Below are 20,694 nucleotides of genomic sequence, written 5' to 3' on the forward strand. Positions count from 1 at the left end.
AGCCCCTTTTACCCTAGGGCATCTTCTGCTTCCTCATGACCCAGAACCTGGACCCTAAGGAAGTGCTTCTGCTTGTATGGGATAGTAGTCAAAGTCTGGGGCCTGTTGTATTAATTTTAATGTAATCTTTGTATCTTTCCCTTTATACTTTCTCCCTTGCTTTTGGACATAAAATATCGTATCCATTCTAAGATCAGTTAACAGTTCATTGATTTTTTTCACAGTTTTTATTTTATTTTTCATCTGACTCTGTTACGTACCTGAAGGCGCTTTGGTGGCCCAGTGGTTAAGAGTTCACCTGATAACCAAAAAGGTCCACAGTTCAAATCCACCAGCTGTCTTTGGGAACCCTATGAGGCAGTTCTGCTCTGTCTATAGGGTCACTATATGAGTCAGAATTGACTCGAGGGCAGCAGGTTTGATTTTTTGGTTTATGTGTCTGAAAAAGAGGAATACTCTCAGTGAGATGGATTAACACAGTGGCTTGCAACAATGAGCTCAAACATAGCAACGATTATGAGGATGTCAGAGGACCAGAGAGTGTGTTGTTCTGTTGTGCATGGGGTTGCTGTGGGTTGGAACTGATTCGACAGCACGTAACAACAAGTATCTGAAATTTATATTGATGTATATGGAATGAGATAAAGATTTAATTGGATTTTTCTCCAAATTTTCTAACATCACTTGTTGAATAAACCCATTGCCGTCAACTTGATTCCGATTTGTTGAATAATTCCCATTAATTCCTTTTTTAAGTTCTTTTATTTATTAGCTCCCCTTGACCAGTTGGTTTTTATATCATTATCTTAACATTTTAGGTATTGTATATTTAAATCGTGGGTTGGAATATCTGGCATCTATATCTTGCATTTATAAGGCAAGTTCTGTAACCACAAATTACCCTACTCAGTTGTAACAGTATTTTTTAAAGTGCTAGACGTTAAAAATAAGATAGGGTTAGCTCAACCCTTACTGTATTAGCCCTTAAGGTAAATTAACAGATAGACACACACACACACACACACAAATGGACAAAAGAAACAGAGCTATCAATCTTTCTTTCTCCGTTTTCTCTAAGGAAAAGTCCAAACTTGGAATAATTAGCAGTATAAGAAACAGATTTCCCCATTCCAAGAATGTACTGTAAGTATCCCCATTCCAAGAACCTACTGTAAGTATCTCTGATTACCTCCAAATGCCATTTCCCTAATAGTCCTATGTGATTATGCAAAGATGATGGTGTGGCTAGCCCCCAGCAGGAATAGATATTGGTTGTCATAAAGGACCATTTTGAAACAAGTGCTTCACTCAAGAATAAGTGAACAAGCACACAAGAAGACAAAAATGCTTTAAAGTATTTGTGTCTAGCACATTCTTTTTCAGGGATAGTGCTTTATGTGTAGTGGCTCTTTAGTTAGAGCCAATTAATGTGTCTTGATTTTATAAACCACAGAGACAACCGATAATTTCCCTGGTTGTTCATAAACTGCCAAGAATGGTTCCAGACATAACCTGCATTTCCCTAGGCTTTACTAGGCCGTAACAAATAAGGCCCACATTACAGCCTTTTGCCCCTACTTGCAGATACTTGTAAAATGCTCCACAAGAATTCCTGAGGTATTTTCAGTTACCTACAGGTAGGCCCCATACCAGACATACCAGAATGCCTTGCTTGAGGCCTGGACACCTATCATCATTTGCAGAAATTTCTCTCATATATGCCCACAGATATGTCCCTTCCAGTTGTTGTCTTCTTTCTCTCTTGCTGAACAATACTACCAGAACCCTCAAAAGACCAAAACTGTGTTTGTGGTCTCTGGTGAACTGAGACAATTGACAGCTTCCCCCTCTGTTGGATATAACATCTTCTACAAAGCAGGGCAGCTGATGCCTCAGCCTTTTATAGAGATACTGTTGAAACATTTCTCAGTTTTTACTTACAACCCTCTCTCTTTCCAGGACCCACGTATAAGTCTATGGGACTGGGTCGAAGATGCATTAGAATGACCACCCCTGTACTCAGAATCACCCCTCCCCTCCTCTACCAAGTAAGGCTTTGATTCTGGATCAAGCTTTTTGTACTTGTTTCTTCTTCCTTCAGAATGAGTTTTAAGCTTCTAGTGGGCTTTTTTCTTTTTTTTTTTTTTTTTTTTAGTGGGCTTATGCACCAGTTTACAACACATGGCCACATTATAAAGGTTAAGCTGGGACCCCTATTGCAATGAGAATCCTTGCATTCTGTGTCACAGCATAGCTTGTCTTTTCTTATTCCTTTACTGGTTTCCTTTTTTTTTTTTTTTTACTTTATTTTCATCCTACTAGTAAGTTGTCACTCTGCTCATACCCACTTTAATATGTGTTTACACATTTAATTTAAAGAAACTTTAGTCTATTTTTTAACCTCTCAGCATTTTCTGAGTAGTTACTTCATATATACATTAAAAACCTCAAATGTGGACCAGTTTTTTGACTGGTCAGATTCCAATTTGTGTATTATGTTTGGGACAGAGGAAGCAGAGCCCTTCCAAGGATTTCAGTCTATAACTACTGATGCCAAAATTTCATTCTTTTTACATTCTCGTAGAAACCCACCAGGAGCTGAAAAATTAGTCGGGTATCTTAAGTAGCTCCAGTTGTTCTTGGGATAGCTTCATCCACCAACCTCTCTCCGAAGACAGACAACCATGTTCAAAACTTCTGTACTTTGGGCCCAACCTCCATTTCATTGTGAACCAGCTGTGACTAATTTTGCTTTCTTATTTTTTGAGGGAAGAGCAACTTAAATAGATGCAGTCTCCCACGGGCATCAGAGAGTGTCTGAGCAGCAGCAACCTGGAGGAGTGGAGACATGGTGAGTAAATGATACCTGGTACTAATGACAATAGAAAAAAGTGGTTGCCTCCCCAAAACAAAGGACAAGTATTCTAATAAGACTTCTTAGGCCCTTTAACCTCTAAGGTCTCCAAGCATGGTTCAGACCATTCAGAATGTCCTGGAAGATAGCCAGTCATGGCAATGGCAAAAGTAGAAAATCTTGGAAAGTGAAGCGTGTCCTGTGCCTTTCCAGGAAATAAAGTCATGGGAAGTGTCTTCCTTTGCCTTGTGAATTGCAAAGGTAGTGAAATGACAGAATATTTGCAATTCTCAAAAGTTAAAATAGGCTAATTGGATAATGGAATTCCTGGATTTACATTTTAAAACAAGCTTTCTTGCTTAAAACCATGCCTTCTGTGTTCTTTGAAATTCTGATGTATGTGGAATCCCTGCTGGGGTGTGTGTGTGTGTGTTGCGCGCACACAAACAATTATTACTCCATTTCTTCTAAAATATGGAAACCCTGGTGGCGTAGTGGTTAAGTGCTATGGCTGTTAGCCAAGAGGTCGGCAGTTCGAATCTGCCAGGCGCTCCTTGGAAACTCTACGGGGCAGTTCTACTCTGTCCTGTAGAGTCACTATGAGTCGGAATCGACTCAACAGCAGTGGGTTTGGTTTTTTTGGGTTTTTCTTCTAATATAGTTATGGATTAATTAACACTGACTAGAATCTATTAACTAGAATACATTTCTAAAGGATTTAAATTACAGAAAGTAAAATGATTTGGTAAAGTTAGGCAAAAAATTACCTGCTTGGATGATTTAAGAGGGCTATCCTTAAAAAAAAAAAAAAAGTAAAAATAGGACTAGATTCTTCGGAAACCCTGGTGGTGTAGTGGTTAAGTGCTACGGCTGATAACCAAAGGGTTGGCAGTTCAAATCCACCAGGCGCTCCTTGGAAACTCTATGGGGGGCAGTTCTACTCTGTCCTATAGGGTCGCTGTGAGTTGGAATCGACTCAACAGCACTGGGTTTGGTTTGGTTTTTTTAGATTCTTCAGATTTGAAATCCTTATAGTTGTATCTTATTCAAGAATTAGATTCAGAAATTTCATATAGCCAAAATTACCCTTGAAAATCCCTTAGGAAGGTAGTACATTGGAGTCCAACAATCAGTATTAGAGAATCAGATTATATGGTTGGCTTGTGTTTAAAAGCTGTATTGTATTTTAGAATATGCACTTTCTCTTTAAACCTTATAATCACTCTCTTTGTGGAGAGGTGCTCTGACTATGAGAGGTAGGTACGTGGAACCTGTGATCAACTGAGAAACCAACAAATTCACATCATCCCTGTCATGCCCACTCTAAGGCATAGTTCACTGAAGAGTAGGCAAAATTGCCCATTCTATTTATATAGCAAATCGTCATTTTCCTTTCTTTTTTTGCTGAGCCTATTACAGTTAAATTTGTGATGATTAATTTCATAAAGATACAACTCCACATAATATGATTATGCATTTATGTTAAAATTTTACCTTAATTTTTGGATATTTTTGTCACTCAGATAGGAAAGAATGATGCTATGCTATATCATCCCTGTGTTCTGTACAGGTAATGGATTCTGAATTAACGCACAGCATAGTTGGAAGCTATCTTAAACCTCCAGAAAGAGTATTTGTTCCATCATTCACCCAATATGAAACATCTCAGAATTGCCACCCCGTGAAAGTAGAAGTTACCCCTCCTGAAGTGTTTCATAGTCCAAATAGCCAAGGTAATGCTAACATAAAATCTTATATAAAATTAGGAGAAGGTACAAAACATTTTATATAAAACTTTTCATTTTTGTGTAGAAAATAGTATAATTGTGTATTTGACTAAATGAAACTCCTAATTCTGTTTCTGTTGCCAAAAGTTTCTATGAACTTAGACAAGACACTTAACGTTTTTTATTTTGTCTTCTTCAGCTGTAAAATAAAAATTAATATAACCAGCGGGACATACAGCATAAATGTGTTATAAAAACATCATTAGATAACAGGGAATTACTCTTTGAAGAATAAAGGTCAGATTTTAAACCCTCCCTGGTGGTGCAGTGTTTAAAAGCTCAGTTGCTAACCGAAAGGCTGGCAGTTCCAATCCACTACCTGCTCCTTGGAAACCCTATGAGGCAGCTCTGCTCTGTCCTATAGGGTCGCTATGAGTTGGAATCAACTCCCAGGCAACCGGTTTGGTTTTTTGGTTTAAACTAGATGTCGTAGCCTTGGTGGCACAGTGGTTAAAGCACTGGCAGCTAACCAAAGTGTTGGCAGTTAAAACCCACCAGCAGCTCCAAGGCAGAAATATGGGGCAGTCTGCTTCTGTAAAGATTTACAGCCTTGAAAACCCTACAAGACAGTTCTCCTCTGTACCATAGGGTCCCTATGAGTCTAGAATCGTCTCCTCGGCAGTGGGTTTGGTTTTTGGGTTTTTTAAACTAGATGTTTAGAATGTTAATACCTTAGTGTAGTTGTGTCTCATTCAAGGGTTAGATTCCACAATTACATATATCTGAGTTCGATGGGAAGCGGGAACAAAGAACAGACCCTAGAGAGCCCTGAGCAGCTTCACTGCCGCAGCTGGCCTAGTTACCATCACACCCTGGGAGGAGCCACAGCTGCGGCAGCTGGCAGCCAACCCCAGTCACCATCACCACAACCATTATAGCAGCAAGGGTGAGAGCCAGCAGTCGCCCCTGCCCCACCTTCAGCGCTCCTGACACCAGGCACGGCACCACGGGCAGCAGCACAGGAAGCCACAGCCCAGGTGGCCTCACATTGGCAGCGTGTACCGGAGGCGACAAAAAATAATCACAACAAAATTTTGGAAACAGTACAATGGTTTGATGTAAGAAACGGATATGTTTTACCAACAGGAATGACACCAAGGAAGATGTATCTGTACGCCAAACTGCCATGAAGAAGAATAACCACAGAAAGTACCTTAGCAGTGTAGGAGATAAAGAGACTGTGGAGCCTGATGTTGTTGAAGGAGAAAATGATGAGAAGGCAGCAAATGTTACAGGCGCTCGTGGAGTTCCAGTGCAAGACAGTAAATAATGCAGCAGACCTCAGTAACCATTATAGATGTTATCCACATTGTAGGGATCCTCCACACAATTACCAGCAGAATTACCTGAATAGTGAGAGTGGGGAAGAGAATGAAGGATTGGAGAGTGCTTCCAAACCCCAGGCCCAACAGCACCGCGGAGACCCTGTGAGCGTCAGCAGCAATATTCCAGCCCTTCTGTGCAGGGAGAAGTGAGGGAGGACACTTCCAGCCAGGGTGCAGGAGAACAGGGTAGGCCAGTGAAACAGAACATGTATCCGGGTTATAAACCACGACTTCACAGGGGCCCTCCTCATCAAAGACAGCCTAGAGAGGACAGCAATGAGAAGAGGATAAGGAAAATCAAGATGAGAACCAAGGTTGGCGGCTACCTCAACGTTGGTACCGACGCAGATGCCCAGAAAACCCTAAACCACAAGATGGGAAGGAGACAAAAGCAGCAGATCCACCAGCTGAAAAGTCGTGCACTCCAGAGGCTGAGCAGGGTGGGGCTGAGTAAATGCTGGCTTACCATCTCTGCCATCATCTGGTTTAGTCATCCAGCAAGAAGAAATGAATATGAAATTCCAGCAATAAAAAATGAACAAAGGATTGGAGCTGAAGACCTTGTTTGCTTTTTGCCCGTTGACCAGATAACTAGAATTATCTGCATTATCTATGCAGCATAGAGTTTTCGTTATTTTTACCTAAGAAGTCTTTCCGGTAATGACAAAGTGTTTTTTTTTTTAAGCCTCATTTTTCTCAATACACCTTTAAAGGTTTTTACGTTGTTTCATATCTGGTCAGGTTGAGATTTTTAAGAACCTCATTTTTAATTTGTAATAAAAGTTTACAACTTGATTTTTTCAAAAAAGTCAACAAACTGCAAGCACCTGTTAATAAAGGTCTTAAGTTAAAAAAAAAATTACATATATCTAAAATCACCCTTGAAAACCCCTTAAGAAGGCAGTACATCGGAGTAACTACAAAATAAAAGTAACTTTATGAATGTATATTTGGGAAGATCTTAAAACTGAGTTAGTAAAATATTCATGACTCTAGGCATACATTAGATACCATATAAATTATTTTCTAAGATGCTGATAATCATGTTATTTTTTAATATTCTATACTAAACATTGCCATTAGTAAATAGATGAGCTTTATGGAGTAAAACAGTGACAAGAAAAAATAATTACCCAAATCAAAGAACCAGCTATAGATATCATATAAACCAGTTGCCATTGAGTCGATCCAACTCATGGCAACCCCATGTGCATCAGAATAGAACTGTGTTCCATAAGATTTTCAGTGGATGATTTTTTTGGAAGTAGATTGACAGGGCTTTCATCCAAGGTGCCTCCGTATGGACTCCAACTGCCAGCCTTTTGGTTAGCAGCCAAGCACATTAACCATTTGCACCACCCAGGAACTCCTTAGATACCATATAAAGAGCCCTAAATATCATAGCTTTATCTCATTTGTAAAAATCAAATGATAATCTCTAGCAAATATCTTTTTTACAGGCTGTCCCCCGGGGTTACAAACATTCTACTTACAGACAACTTGTACTTGCCCTTTAATGTTAAGTAAAGTTGCTCCTCACTTTGAAATGATTGAACCAACCCCTACTCACAATGAATTCTTCATCACAATCACCTTCACTTGCTGCATGTGCAGCTTTTAAAGTACTGAAAAGTCTTTAAGCCTTTTCTTGCGCTAAAGTAAGGCTAAGGAAGAACCATATGCACCTGCTCCAACTTACAAATTTGACTTTTAAAGACATGGTTAGGAGTAGATCTCATTCATAACCCAGGGACTGCCTGTAATTAGCTTTAAACTATCTGCAAGTTAACATATAACAATCATTTGTATTCTATTCACCTCTATTTTCATAGTTTAATATTGAAGTTATAATTTAATAGTATAAAATAATATTTAAAAATTTTATAACTATGAACTTACCTAAAGTACAAAAATACTAATATAGTTGAATAGAAATTGCAGTAGTACACGTTTACTACTTACAATCATTCAAGCTTAACATTAGGTAAACAATTAAATTATGTTATTTTCTAATAGAAGAAGCTGTGTTTTACCTAATAGATCCTGGCTGTTAACACCGTATCTCGGACATCGAAGCAATAAGTGTTTGTGATTTGACTAAAACTGAATACATCAAGAATTGAGAAAAACCTTTAACTTTAATCCTAAATTTTCATGTTAAGTAGCAGATACTATATTTTAACTTTCTTTATTCGTATTCAGACTCTTATACACCCAAACTTTACAGTCTTCTTTTGAGATTTGAAAATACTTATTTTATTAAATTAAGATTGCAGTTATTAGCATTCTCAACACTAGAAAATCACTAAATACAATCATAGATATATTATTTTTAAAAGATATGTTAGGAAAATTTGTCCCTCTTTAGAGTTTTAGTCATTTATTATTTTTTTATTTTATGAGGAATATACATAATCTGTACATTTTTATGGCTCACTAACAAAAATACACTGCTCATTTTTACATGTTACTGTGATTGCCAGTGCTTAAAAATTCCACCTTAAAACCTCAAGCAAATTTTTGTTTTTCAACAGCTCTTATTTTAGCGCTAAAAACTCTTCAGGACAAGATTCATCGTTTAGAGCTAGAGAGAACACAGGCCGAAGATAACCTGAACATACTGTCCAAAGAAGCAGCACAGTATAAAAAGGCCTTGGAAAATGAAACAAATGAGCGAAATCTGGCACACCAGGAACTGATAAAGCAGAAAAAAGGTAAGAAAACGCAATGGTTCCCAGAAATGGAAGCATTACTAAAGTTTACAGTTTGAAAGTAATATTCCCAGTCCAAACCGATTTACTCAGATATCTTTCTTACATACACTCAGACCTTGAAGCCTTAGTTCTCAGACATTTTGATATATGGGGGCAGTTGATACATTCTTGAGATTAAAAGAAAAATTAAGTTCTTAGGCAAGTTGTATTTAGAAATTGGAATATTTTCAGAATAACTAACAAAACCCAGTTTAATCCATAATATAACTAGAATGCTCTATATTTTCAGTTAGAATAATTTTTATTTAGAAAATATAAAACAACACTAGTAATGAAACAACATAAAAATGAGTAAAAAATAATTTCATAAAATTTGAGATGGAACAGTAGGTGGAGGTTTCTGTGGAAATTATGAAAGATATTTGGACACAAGAGTTTTAGAGATTTAGGACATAAGTCTTTATTGTGTATATTTTCACTTCAAAACTTAGAGCTTTTTTTTTTATTTTTACTGTGACACTACATTCACCTTCATAAACAAGACTGAAGTTTGTATTTTGACTTACAAATAGAACGAAGAAGTGGGAAGAAAAATTTTCTGGGATAATTGGACAAAAATGGAAGAAAGAACTGAGGAAAGTAAAAAGTTAAAGGATTAGAAAGGGGTTTCTTATTCTTTAAGGAATTGACTGTGCTGTAAGTAATGAAGAGCAGAGGAAAATAGGAATGGTGGAATGCATATACTTGAGTTTCCTGAAAGGGTAGAAATGTGATGATAGGGAAGAGACTTTAGGTCTTCTGTTTTTCCAGGTGGTGTCATTTTCCAGAAATAACTAGAATATTTATCATCCTTTACTTTCAGAAGTATGTCCTCTGAGTCCTAAAGCCATCCTTTACTTTCAGAAATATGTTCTCTGAGTCTCTATGGGGAGACAATGTTAATCCAAAAAAAAAAAAAACCCATTGCTGTTGAGTCGATTCCGACTCAGGGTGACCCTATAGGACAGAGTAGAACTGCCCCATATGGTTTCCAAGGAGCATCTGGTGGACTCTTAACTGCCAACCTTTTGGTTAGCAGCTGTAGCTCTCAACCACTAAGCCACCAGGGTTTCCCAATGTTAATTCAGTTATTTATAATCAATGAAACACTCACAAAATATATTTTTCATAACTCAGGGAGAGTCAATACTTAGGACTAAAGAAGCTTTGAACTATTAGATCTTGATCGAGTTTACGTAATGTATTTATTATGATATCCAGCTCTCTAATTTTTTTAATCTATGTGCCAGTCAACTAATTAACCTCATTATTTTGTTTTTTTCATAGACATAAGTATACAGTTAAGTTCAGCCCAGTCTCGCTGTACTCTTCTAGAGAAGCAGCTAGAGTATACAAAGAGAATGGTTCTCAATGCAGAACGAGAGAAGAATATAATCCTAGAACAACAGGTGAATGTATTTTCTGTATGGAATGATAATATAGTTTAATACGTTTTTGAAGGATATTTAATGACACTGAAAGATTGCCAGTTATAACCTCAAATAAAGTAGGATACAAAGCTGCATAACTAACCGAAAGGTTGGCCATTTGAACCCCCCATAGTTATAAACCTCACGATATATTTTTATTATTTTGCTTTAGTCACTTTTCCTTTAAAGAAAATTAAGAATCAAGAAATATATATATGTGTGTGTGCATATATATATACACATTTTTACTAATTTCAAGTGCTTTTCATTTCTTTGTATAGATTCAGTTTTCCATGTGGTATCATTTTCCTTCAGCCTGAAGTACTTTATAATTTCTTATAGTGCAAGTATGTTAAGAGAATTCTCTTTTATAGTTGGAAAAATCTTTACCTTGTCATCATTTTTGGAGGATATTTTTGCTGGATATAGAATTCTCGTTGGCAGCCTTTTTTTTTTTTTTTTTTTTTTTTCCCCTTTCAGCGCATTGAAGAGGTTGTTATGTGTTTCCTGGCTTTCATAGTTTCTAATGAGAATTCTTGTTTTCATTCCTGTACATGTAATGTGTCATCATTCCTCAGCCTGTTTTTAAGATTTTCCCTTCATCACTGGTTTTCAAAAATTTTGATAATTGATTATGCCTAAGTGTGGTTTTCTTTGTTATTTATTCTGCTTAGGTTTATTGAGATTGTTGGATCTGTTGGTTAATACTTTTTGTCAAATTTGGAACATTTTTAGCTGTTATTTCTTCAAATAATTATTCTTTTCAACCTCCCTTTCCTCTGGACCTTTAAATTGAACATATCTTAGAACACAGGTCATCTAGACTCAGCTTATTGTTTTTCAGCCTTTTTTTTTCTCTATGCTTCAGTTTGGATAATTTCTCTTGCGCTGTCTTCATGTTTACTGACTTTTTCTTGTGAAGTGTCTAATCGGTCATTAAGCCTATCCAGTAAATTTTTTGTTTCAGATGTATTTTTTAGTTCTAGAATTTCCATTTGGTTCTCTTTTATAGTTTCCATTTCTCTATTGACAGTCCCCATCTATGTACTCATTATGACCATCTTTCTCTTTCTATCCTTGATTATATTTATAACAACAATTTTAACAGTCTTGCCTGCTAATTTCAACATCTCAGTCATATCTAGGTCTGTTTCTATTGACATTTTTTAGTTGTGAATTAAATTTTTCTAGCTTTTTGTATTTTCAGTCATTGTATGTTATATGTTGGACACTGTTGAGTCTTAATCTTGTTATCTTAAGGAGTGTTGGCTTTTGTTCTGGCAGGCAGTTAAATTACTGGCAGATCAGCTTGATGCTGTCAAAGCTTATTTTTAAGCTTTGTTAGGGCAAGTCTAGAGAAGTCTTTAAGACTAGAGTGATTCATAAAGTATAGCCTTTCTTGGAGGGTGAGGAGTCTCAATTGAATACCCAGAATATTCAGTGAGGTCTCACAAATCTGGCAAGTTGGAACTTTGCTCCCAGCACTGTGTGACCTCTATCATTCAGCTCTGTAGTAGCTCGTTTCTCCCAGGCCTCACAGTTTCTTATTCTCCACACATGGAGCTTAATAGGGCCCCTACGTATACTTCTGGAACTTCTTCTTTATACAGCTTCCTCCTGTCCTATACTTTGCATGCAAATTCAGCCACCTTAACAGCCATGAGCTCTGATTTCTGCCTCTTCTGCTCAGCCTGGCCACCATGCTCTGTTTGGGCTCACCCTCCCTGTATGGCAGTCCAGCAAGTGTACCCAGGCAGAAAGCTGGGGCAGTCCTGAGGCTTACCTTATGTGTTCTCTTTATCTTAAGGATCACAATCCTATGCTGTCTGTTGTCCAGCATCTAAAAAAGTTGCTTCATATATTTTATCCAATTTATAGTAGGTTAATGAGGAAAAGACTGATCTGGTACCAGTTACTCCACCAGGGTCAGAAGTCTGAGTCTTTTTTGATAGAAAATCACAATAGCAAATACTATTATAAAGCAGTATATAAATATGCATATATATCTGTATTATAACTGAAACAAATGTTTAATGAAACAATATTAACCAATATATTTAATGAAATGATATATTTTTCAGTCAGTCTTTTAATGCTGATCTTGACCCAGTAAATTGATTTTGTCACCCACTGAGATTCTTGTGAATGTACGTTAGGAGACATGTACAAAAACGTTCATGGTGCTGTTCCTAGTGGGAGAATACTGGAATCAGTCCAAATGCCCATTACAGGATATTCACATAATGGACTGTTATATAGCAGTGAAAATGAATGAGCTACAGCTACACACAACAATATGGATTAATTTTTGAAACATGATGCTGAGTCAGAACAAGCCCAAAAAAACCATATATAATAAACAATACCTAAATTTAGGGATCCATACATGTTAGCTGGAGCCCTGGTTGCGCAGTGGTTAAGTGTTTAGCTGCTAACCAGAAGGTCAGCAGTTAAAATCCACCAGCTGCTCCTTGGAAGCTCTATGGGACAGTTCTACTCTGCTCTGTAGTGTCGCAGTGAGTCAGAATTGACTCGACAGCAACAGGTTAGGTTTTGTTTTTTTTGGATACATGTTAGTTAAAATTATAAAGAAAAGCAAGTGCACAATTAATACAAATTTATGACCATGGTTATCTCTGAGAAGGAGGAAATGGGCCTTCAATTAGGGAGTAGCACATGGTAAATTAAATGGTACTGTTACTGTGACAGTTTTTAAGTTGAGCAGTTATTTGTAGATATACTTTTTAACATTATGCTTCATAATTTATATAATTTTGCATATATAAAAATATTTTATAAAGGGTGAGGCTGATCTATTGAATGGTCTCCAATACATATTGTTAAGTAAAAGAAAGTAAGATGCAAGCAGCAACATGTAAGATATGCTACCATTTGTAGATGGATCGAAAACTGAAGATAAATGTAAATATATGTGTAAATGCATAGAATATCTCTGGAACAACACAGAAGATGCTATTGATAGTGGTCGTTTCTGTGGAGGGCAACTAGGTGGTTATAGGTCAGGAGAGGGAGAGAGACACTGCCTTGTCGTACTATATTTTTTGTACTTTATTTTTATACATGTGCATGTATTACCTATTCAAAAACATAAATTTTAACAGGAGGGGGGCTTCCTCAAGTGGATGGAGGACTGTTGGGTAACTCATTATCTCTAAGAGCTACAAAGGGACCCTGAAATTCCAAAGCTGATACGATGAGAAGGGAAATCCTGCCCTCATTATGTGGTTTCTACATATTGCTTTCTTTTTCTCCATCTTTGTTTTTATCCTTTATTCCTCTCATAGCTGATTTTCTGTGAGTAGTTTTGATTACGTGGTGAATGACCGTTTATTTAAAGCAGGTTTTGCTGATGATGTTTGCTGTTAGTAAAAATGTTTTAGAAAGAACCACAGATGTGCCATTGATGATAATTTAGCACATCTTTTTTTATTTTTGCACATTGTTTCCTCCTTAAAAGTACTGGTTTTTTTTTTGTTCTTTGCTTGTAAGCACCTAAAGTATGTACATGTTTCTTATGACAGATTTATACTGTGCTTGGGATTCTCAGAAATTGTATTATTCTTGAGCCATTGGCATCACTTGCCAAATTCAGATTTTGTTTTTTACCCTTCCCAGGCCCAGCTTCAAAGGGAAAAAGAGCAAGATCATATGAAGCTACATGCAAAACTTGAAAAGCTTGATGTCTTAGAAAAAGAATGTTTTAGACTTACAACAACTCAGAAAACTGCCGAGGTAAGCCTCCACTTGTTTCTTTGAAATGGTAGTTCCAGGAATAAATCTTTGGTGTTAAGCACAATTGGCATTGTATGTGAATATACAGTAAGTTTTATTAGATTTATAAAGCTTCGTTTATAGTAATTCAGATGTGAATCCCTGTCTATCAAGATGGAAAGCTAATGTGTTCCATACCGGCATGAATTAGCTTGCCTTTGAATGTGATATTGTAATTTTGATTTCTAAGATGGCAGAATATTTTCATTTGTTGGATAATTTACTTAAAAAGCTATGGAAAAAAGATTGCTTTTCACCATTTGCAGATAAATTAAGACTATCCTTGATCCCCTCCAAATTCCCTCCTTTCCCTCCCCCCCAACAAGCTTATCCATTTCATAGAACTTTCTTCAAGTCCTGTTTCCTCTGTGAAGCCTTCCTTGAGTTCTTCAACACTCGGGAAGCTCTCGCTTTGAACTAGTACTGTCCTATTCTTAGCCACACCGCAGGTAGAAGATGTAATACTTATATGTTTAAGGCTATATATAGTGTATACACCTGATGTACTAAGGTCATATTTTGGCTCTCGTGGACTTGCTCTGATTTTCTTCAGTTTCAGCTTGAACTTCCATATGAGCAATTGATGGTCTGTTCCACAGTTGGCCCCTGGCCTTGTTCTGACTGATAATATTGAGCTTTTCCACTGTCTCTTTCCACAAATGTAGTCGATTTGATTTCTGTGTGTTCCATCTGGCGAGGTCCATGTGTATAGTCACCGTTTATGTTGGTGAAAGAAAGTATTTGTAATGAAGAAGTTGTTGGTCTTGCAAAATTCTGTCATTCCATCTCCAGCATTGTTTCTGTCACCAAGGCCGTGTTTTCCAACTACTGATCCTTCTTTTTTGTTTCCAACTTTTGCATTCCAATCGCCAGTAATTATCAATGCATCTTGATTGCACGTTCGATCAATTTCAGACTGCAGCAGCTGATAAAAATCTTCAATTTCTTCATCTTTGGCCCTAGTGGTTGGTGCGTAAATTTGAATAATAGTCGTATTAACTGGTCTTCCTTATAGGCATGTGGATATTTTGCTGAAGATCATTCAAAAACGGCTGCAGCAGTATATTGACAGGGAACTGCCAGAAATTCAGCCTGGTTTCAGAAGAGGACATGGAACTGGGGATATCATTGCTGATGTCAGATGGATTCTGGCTGAAAGCAGAGAATACCAGAAGGATGTTTACCTGTGTTTTATTGGCTATGCAAAGACATTCGACTGTGTGGATCATAACAAATTATGGATGACATTGTGAAGAATGGGAATTCCAGAACACTTAATTGTGCTCATGAGGAACCTTTACATAGATCAAGAGGCAGCTGTTCGGACAGAACAAGGAGATACTGATTGGTTTAAAGTCAGGAAAGGTGTGCGTCAGGGTTGTATTCTTTCACCATACCTACTCAATCTGTACGCAGAGCAAATAATACGAGAAACTGGACTATATGAAGAAGAACAGGGCATCGGGATTGGAGGAAGACTTATTAACAACCTGTGTTATGCAGATGACACAACCTTGCTTGCTGAAAGGGAAGAGGACTTGAAGCACTTACTAATGAAGATCAAAGACCACAGCTTTCAGTATGGATTGCACCGCAACATAAAGAAAGCAAAAATCCTCCCAACTGGACCAGTGAGCAACATCATGATAAACGGAGAAAAGATTGAAGTTGTCAAAGATTTCATTTTACTTGGATCCACAATGAACAGCAATGGAAGCAGCAGTCAGGAAATCAAAACACACATTGCACTGGGTAAATCTGCTGCAAAGGACCTCTTTAAAGCATTGAAGAGCAAAGATGTCACCTTGAAGACTTAGGTGCGCCTGACCCAAGCCATGTTATTTTCAGCCGCATCATATGCATGTGAAAGCTGGACAATGAATAAGGAAGACCGAAGAAGGATTGATACCTTTGAATTGTGGTGTTAGCGAAGAATATTGAACATATCACAGACTGCCAAAAGAACAAACCAATCTGTCTTAGAAGAAGTAGAACCAGAATGCTCCTTAGGAGCAAGGATGGCAAAACTGCGTCTTACATACTTTGGACATGTTGTCAGGAGGGATCAGTCCCTGGAGAAGGACATCATGCTTGGCAGAGTACAAGGTCAGTGGAAAAGAGGAAGACCCTCAACGAGGTGGATTGACACAGTGGCTGCAACAATGAGCTCAAGCATAACAATGATTGTAAGGATGGCTCAGTACCGGGCAGTGTTTCGTTCTGTTGTGCATAGGGTCGCTAGGAGTCGGAACCAACTCGACAGCACCTAACAACAACAACAACAACAACGTAGTGTATACATGGTCTGAATCAGATTATAAACATTGCTTTGTTGTTTTATTGTTCATGTATGTTACTTCTGTTTCCCCAAGTACAGTGTATAAACTCTTTAAGTAACAAGGACCCTATCTTATATTTCTAAGATGTTTTCTTTAATATCCCTAAAAGTTTCATCATATGACTTTGTTGCTGGAACTTAATAAAGCCCATGAGTCTTTTACATTCTTAACTTTCCCTTTGTTCTCATCTGTAATAGCAGGTAAAGAAGCCTAGGAAGAAAGCCAAGAAAAATCTTGGCATCTTTTATAATACCTTTTTCTTACACTCTGCTTTAACTTGCCAAACTCTTAAGAATCAGCATGCATTAGGACTCTATTTGGAAAAGGAACAAAGGATATTTGGCTCTAGGTTTTATATAACAATCCTAGTTTTTTATTGTCTTGCAGGACAAGATTAAACATTTAGAGGAAAAACTTAAGGAAGAAGAACATCAGCGTAAGCTATTCCAGGACAAAGCTTCTGAGGTAAATGGAGTAGTACATAATCTATCTCAGTAAGCCACATATGCCTTATTATACTTTTCAATAACTGAAATCTGTATTCTAGACTCTAATTTCTGCTTCCCAGAATGTTAGTTTTGTCTCTTTTTGCTATAATAATGAAACTCTCAATCATTTGGCCAGTATATTAATATACTTGGATGCATTACCAAGAGTTGTTTTGTTTTTTTTTTTTGTCTCTTGAGATTCTGACAAATGTATATATTCTCAATTGAAAGAACTCCTGGGACAGATTGTTTTCAGTTTGATTCATAGATGTATTAAATAATGTATTCTCATAAATACAAAATGGTTGTAATTACGAAGAGACTAATGACTTTCACAAAAAAAGAAAATGGTTTTCTTTTCTTCCTCAGAAAAATTTTTATACTTATAATTCATAACCTGATTTTGCATTTTTATGTTTTTGAGAAGCTTGTTACAAATCAATTTTATAAGTTTTTTCTTTATCATTATAGCTTCAAACTGGACTTGAAATCAATAGAATTTTAATGTCTTCAGTTTCAAATTCAAAACACTCTAAGGGAAAGAAAAAATCTTCAAAGGTATGCGTATAAAACTTTTTTTCAAGCAACATTCTATCCTTATTTGACTTATTTATTTACCTCTTTAATGTTTATACCTACCTGTTTCTAAGAAGGACTTGAAGAGATTTATAATAAAAGACATACAGTACCACCAAATGGGAATAAAAGCATGAGCCAAGTGATGATTGTTTTATATATAAGAACAGAGAATTCAATAAAACCTAGGTTAAAGAAAGTAACAGTTGAACGTAAAACTTAGCAATGAGTTTGACAACCAAAGGAGAAAGGAGCATATATAATGGGCTTCATAGCTGTCTTAGTGAAGTAACAGGAAGCATTCTAGTTTTTCTAGAAAGACAAGCTTTTTCCTAGTATTAAACTCTTAGAGAAATTTATTTTGTGATACTTGTAAAAGACGCACTAACTAAACAATGCAATATAGATGCCGACTGAAAGAACAATTTTATATAATAGGTGCATAATAAAAAAAAGCAAGGGTATAATATTAAATTAGAGGTCTGTAAAATCATTCCTATAGGAAATTTATAATCATTTGTTCTTTCTATGCTCATATCTGTAGGATTGCCTAAAATAGGAATAAATCGGTGAGTTAGTACTTTATAGATTGATCACTATTTTGTTTAGATGACTTGATGTTTTGGATATATTGCATTAAACCTTCTTAGTTATATATAATGCCAAGATGAAAAATTTTAATCTCTTTTAATCATATGACTCTGAAATTATACTTTTGATGACCACTATTACCATTTACTTCATATGCATGAGTGAGTGTTTCTGTGTGCCATTCACTGTGGGAGCCAGGGATGGTGTTTGAGAATTCTGCGCACTGCCATAGGCCCACCTGTGGGCACTATAATGGAGAGACCATTATACTTAAACTTTGGCTACTCTTCTGTTGCATAAATAAGAATTACTGTTCAATACTCTGGCATCATTTTTCATAATTGTTTTTCTTTTAAAGAATTTGCAAGCTACAGTAATAAAACCATTTTCCCAGTACAACTTTATATTGTTTTTTGCTTAATTCCTCCCTTAAATATTTGCTTTGTTTCTTGTTTACGCAAGCTATTTACAACCAGTGTAAATAGCTTGCAAGTGGAAAAAATATTGACCTATTTTTATATCTAGGCTTTATGGCATCCTTTGTCTGGTGAGTTAATGGGAATTATTTTTAAACGATTTACCTATTCATTATAAAAAATAGTGAAGATACAGGGAGAGAAGTAAGAGAAAACAAATGAAGGAAAGGAAAGGGAGCTCCTGGAAAAGAAGAGAAAGAATCATTAACTAAAATCAGTTTACAAAAGTACTTAGTTCGCTCCAAAAGTTAAACAGAGTGTTACCACTTGACCCAGCAATTCTACTCCTATGTATATACTCAGAAGAATTGAGAAGTGGTACACAAACAGATACATGTACACACATGTTCATAACTGCGCTGTTCACAATAGCCAAAAAGTGGAAACAACCCAAATTTCCATCAATGGATGACTGGATAAACAAATTGTGGTATATACATACAATGGAATATTATTCAGCCTTAAAAAAGAATGAAGAACTGATACGTGCTACAAACTGAATGAATCTCAGTAACATTAACGCTAAGTGAAAGAAGCCAGAGACAAAAGGTCACATATTGTATAATTCCATTTATATGAAATATTCACAATAGGTTAAATCCATGGAGATAGAACACAGATTGGTAGTTGCCAGGGCCTGGGAGAGGGAAGATTAGGGGCAACTGCTTAATGCGTAAGAGGTTTCCTTTTTGGAATGATAAAAATGTTTTGGAACTAGATGGAGATGGTCATTACACAACATTTTGAATGGTAAACACCACTGAGTTCTTCACTTTAAAATGGTTAATTTTACATATGTGAATTTCACCTTAAAAACAAAAAACTGCAAAAAAAAAAAAAAACCTAGTTCAAACCCGAAGTTCATAGGTTCTACAGATAATAATGTCTCCCTTTGAAGATGGAAGGAACACTAATGTTGCTGAAGGTAGTATCAGCTTTTACGAGGCCCCTATGAGACTCCTACTCATCCCCCTGAGACTATTTTCTCCATATCCTGGAGGTGGTTCACTTAACTCGTTACTTTTTGATTTGCATACGTAGTACCTGTAGATGATAAAGAGGTAAATACAACAGACATTTATAGAGATGCAAATAAATATACAAATATAGTACACAGTATAATAAAAGCTTAATACAAGCATAAGCAAAGTGTTGTGTGCTATGCAGATGAAGTAATATGTGAGGGGTCATGCAAGGCAGCTCAGAGGATTAATAAGTATTGAGAGACAGAGATGAGGAGGAGAAGTGCATTATAGCTTGAGGAAACAATTTGTTTTTCCAGGAACCGATAGGTCATATTTCAGTATTGGGGATGAGATGGGGCATTAAAAATAATAATAATAATAAGTTGCCGTCCTGTCAATTCCAACTCATGGAGAACTGTTCTCTGCAGGGTTTTCAGTGGCTGATTTTTCAGAAGTAGATGACCACACTTTTCTTCTGAGGTGCCTCTGGGTGGTTGTAATCAACAACCATTCAGTTAGTAACCATGCTCTTAACCATTTGCATCACCCAAGGACTCCAAAATGAGGCATAGTTAAAAGTGAAAATATAGCTTGGAGGAAGATTATGGCCAACGTCCAAAGCCATGTTAAGAATCTGAACTTTTATTCTGTACACAGTTGCATACTATTCAAAGTTTTTGAGAAGAGTTGGGACGTGATTAGAGCTATACTTCTAGATGGTAACTGACAGTAGCATGAAAAGGTGAGTTTGGAAGTAAAGAATCTAGAGACTATGCGAATATTGTAAGAAGATGATGGAAGCCTTTCCTAATAATGCTTTCATTATTTTCTTAAAAGGTTAGGCAGTAATTAGAGACCTCATTCAGCTCAGTGACTAAAAGATTAACTTAAATTTCTTTTTTGCTCTTAATTATAAGTACTTGAAATAGCATTAGACCAGATCATTGTTTTCTATTACTTGAAATTCCTATTTCTGAGGCATAGACTGTCCAAGGCCACCAAGTAACTCTGAGAGAGTAAGAACTGACTCACAAACTTTTAGAAACCCTGGTGACGTAATGGTTAAGAGCTGTGGCTCCTAACCAAAAGGTCGGCAGTTTGAATCTGCCAGGCGCTCCTTGGAAACTCTATGGGGCAGTTCTGCTTTTTCCTGTAGGGTTGCTATGAGTTGGAATTGGACTCAACAGCAGTGGGTTTGATTTTGGGGGGGGGGGGTCACAAACTTTTATGATTTATCTACCTCTAAGCCGTTTTATTTCTTTAGTTCTCTTTTTAAAATATCTAGTGATTATATAACAGTTAAGCCATCTAAATTTCC

The 20,694-nt window shown here is 36.6% G+C and overlaps 1 protein-coding gene and 1 pseudogene across 9 annotated transcripts in view; both read left to right on the plus strand.

Moving 5' to 3' along the window:
* CEP57L1 (centrosomal protein 57 like 1) overlaps positions 1-20,694 on the plus strand; it is a 68,234-nt gene that overhangs the window by 36,431 nt on the left and 11,109 nt on the right. For 5 of the 9 annotated variants that reach the window (XM_010600341.3, XM_064289551.1, XM_023542979.2 and 2 more), the window contains 9 exons: positions 1,079-1,143; positions 1,960-2,048; positions 2,769-2,851; positions 4,425-4,587; positions 8,501-8,680; positions 10,007-10,128; positions 13,786-13,902; positions 16,668-16,745; positions 17,240-17,326. In XM_010600341.3, coding sequence (XP_010598643.1) covers positions 2,849-2,851; positions 4,425-4,587; positions 8,501-8,680; positions 10,007-10,128; positions 13,786-13,902; positions 16,668-16,745; positions 17,240-17,326 — 750 coding nt within the window. In that variant the 5' untranslated portion in view covers positions 1,079-1,143; positions 1,960-2,048; positions 2,769-2,848. Of the gene's footprint in view, positions 1-1,078; positions 1,144-1,959; positions 2,049-2,768; positions 2,852-4,424; positions 4,588-8,500; positions 8,681-10,006; positions 10,129-13,785; positions 13,903-16,667; positions 16,746-17,239; positions 17,339-20,694 lie in introns of those variants that run through there. The other 4 variants (XM_023542989.2, XM_023543016.2, XM_010600387.3 and 1 more) reach the window with 4 other exon arrangements.
* On the plus strand, positions 5,066-6,804 carry LOC104845692 (Y-box-binding protein 1-like; annotated as a pseudogene).

Source organism: Loxodonta africana, chromosome 1 (genome assembly GCF_030014295.1).
Source record: "Loxodonta africana isolate mLoxAfr1 chromosome 1, mLoxAfr1.hap2, whole genome shotgun sequence".
In the NCBI taxonomy this organism is placed as follows: domain Eukaryota; kingdom Metazoa; phylum Chordata; class Mammalia; order Proboscidea; family Elephantidae; genus Loxodonta; species Loxodonta africana.